Below are 1,558 nucleotides of genomic sequence, written 5' to 3'. Positions count from 1 at the left end.
TCTCGCCGTGCCTGCAGCCGGGCTCCTCGCTCCCCCGAGACCCGCTGCCTCCATGGGGCTGCTCCTTGCAGACGCCGCTCGCAGACCGGCCCCTCTGTTCAGCACAGAGCAGCTCTCCCTGCGAGAGCCGCAACGCAAACCCAGCCCGTTCGGCTGACCCCACAGCGTTACACCGTCCCTGGGCCCCAGCGCCGCCCCCCCCTCCTTTCTTGCCCTTCCCCGAACTCCCGGGCTTGGCTCACCCACGCAGATGAAGCGTCCGCCAGCTGCAGCGATCCCTCGAGCAAACACTGCTTGTGCTGAAAAGAAACCAAGAGCTGGTCATGACCTGTGGCAGCTCCCGGGGACTGGGAGACCAGCGCATCGGTGTGAGGCACCGGGGTGCCCATTCGAGTTTCATCTTCAGGGCTAGTCCCGTAGCTGCCACGCCGGGTCCCTCTGAGCCCCTTTGCAGCCCCCCGGGCCCCCGTCAAGCCAGGATCGAGGAGTCAGGGTGACGCTATGACCTTTTCCAGACCCTTCTGCTAAGCTGCTGTGCAGGGCTGTCCTGGCTCGATCCTAACCGCGTCCGGGAGCAAGGTTGCTGGGGGTCTCTAGGCCAGGAGGAACCGGGCTGCACCACAGGAATCACACACATCCGGGGAAGGAGAGCGGGCAGAGGGGCTGGGGGGCTCGTCGCTGCACTCCCACTGCGGGATTTACCTGGACGATGCTCCGTGAAGTCCAGTGCATGCCAATACACCATGATGGAGCCGTCGGACTCGTACATCTGGAGAGAGAAAGCAACAGGGTGAGGCCCAAGAGGGTGAGGAAGTTTCTCTTATGGCTTCAGGTCTCCACGAGAGAGTGACAGCTCGCTGGGTACACAGCAGGACCTCCAGAAGGTTCCCCCGCACCCCCTCACAGCGAGCTTATCTTCCTGGCATCGTGACTTTGCTTCTCGCCCTCCGTGGAAAACCACCTCACCTGGATCCCTTTCTGAGAGGTCAGCACCAGCAGGACACGCGACGGCAGGACGCACCAAGCAGCCTGGAAGGAAAGGAGACTCAGGAGGAGTCCAGGGAGGGGGAAGACGGGGCAGAAGCCCTCCCCACCTTCCAGGGGAGAGACAGCCTGCTGTCACCCAGAGACATGCCTGTTTCTGGCTCCTGTCATGGGTTACGGGAGGTGGGTCCCTACCGTCCTTGGGGACCTCTCCAAGGTCTCACGAACCTTCTCAGGAAGCTCCTTCCCTCTCCCCCTCCCTGTAATCAGGACACTGTGGGCTCCTGCTTCTGACCTGGCAGTTCTACAGCCACGTGCACTCAGCGGGGAAGGCCCTTCCTCCCCGCTCTGTAGCTCCACTGCCTCCACCCTGCGCTCGGCAGTTGGCCTGTTTGGGCCTTGTGGCCGATGGGCCCCATCTACCTGGGTTAGAGCAGGCTGGTGTTAAAGGCCCTCTGCGAAGCCCCACACCCCCCGCCGAGGCGAATGTCATCCTCATCAGGGCACAGAAAGCAAAAGCAAAGACCGAGAGTTGACGTCACGGCAAACCCCAGGCGCCCCTTGTCACGCTGCG

At 63.0% G+C, this 1,558-nt stretch overlaps 1 protein-coding gene across 1 annotated transcript in view; it reads right to left on the bottom strand.

The window, feature by feature from the left end:
- The window catches only part of WDR54 (WD repeat domain 54), a gene marked incomplete at both ends in the record, with an annotated part of 3,780 nt that extends 2,751 nt beyond the window's left edge, over window positions 1-1,029 (bottom strand). The window contains 3 exons of the mRNA XM_009580253.1: window positions 243-299; window positions 703-769; window positions 967-1,029. Of these exons, the coding sequence (XP_009578548.1) occupies window positions 243-299; window positions 703-769; window positions 967-1,029 (187 nt within the window). The remainder of the gene's footprint in view (window positions 1-242; window positions 300-702; window positions 770-966) is intronic.
- Window positions 1,030-1,558: the final 529 nt, after the last annotated feature.

This window comes from Fulmarus glacialis, unplaced genomic scaffold, assembly GCF_000690835.1.
Source record: "Fulmarus glacialis isolate BGI_N327 unplaced genomic scaffold, ASM69083v1 scaffold24326, whole genome shotgun sequence".
NCBI classification, from domain to species: Eukaryota; Metazoa; Chordata; class Aves; order Procellariiformes; family Procellariidae; genus Fulmarus; species Fulmarus glacialis.
The sequence above is the reverse complement of the archived record's forward strand: the minus strand, read 5'-3'. Positions and strand labels throughout refer to the sequence as shown.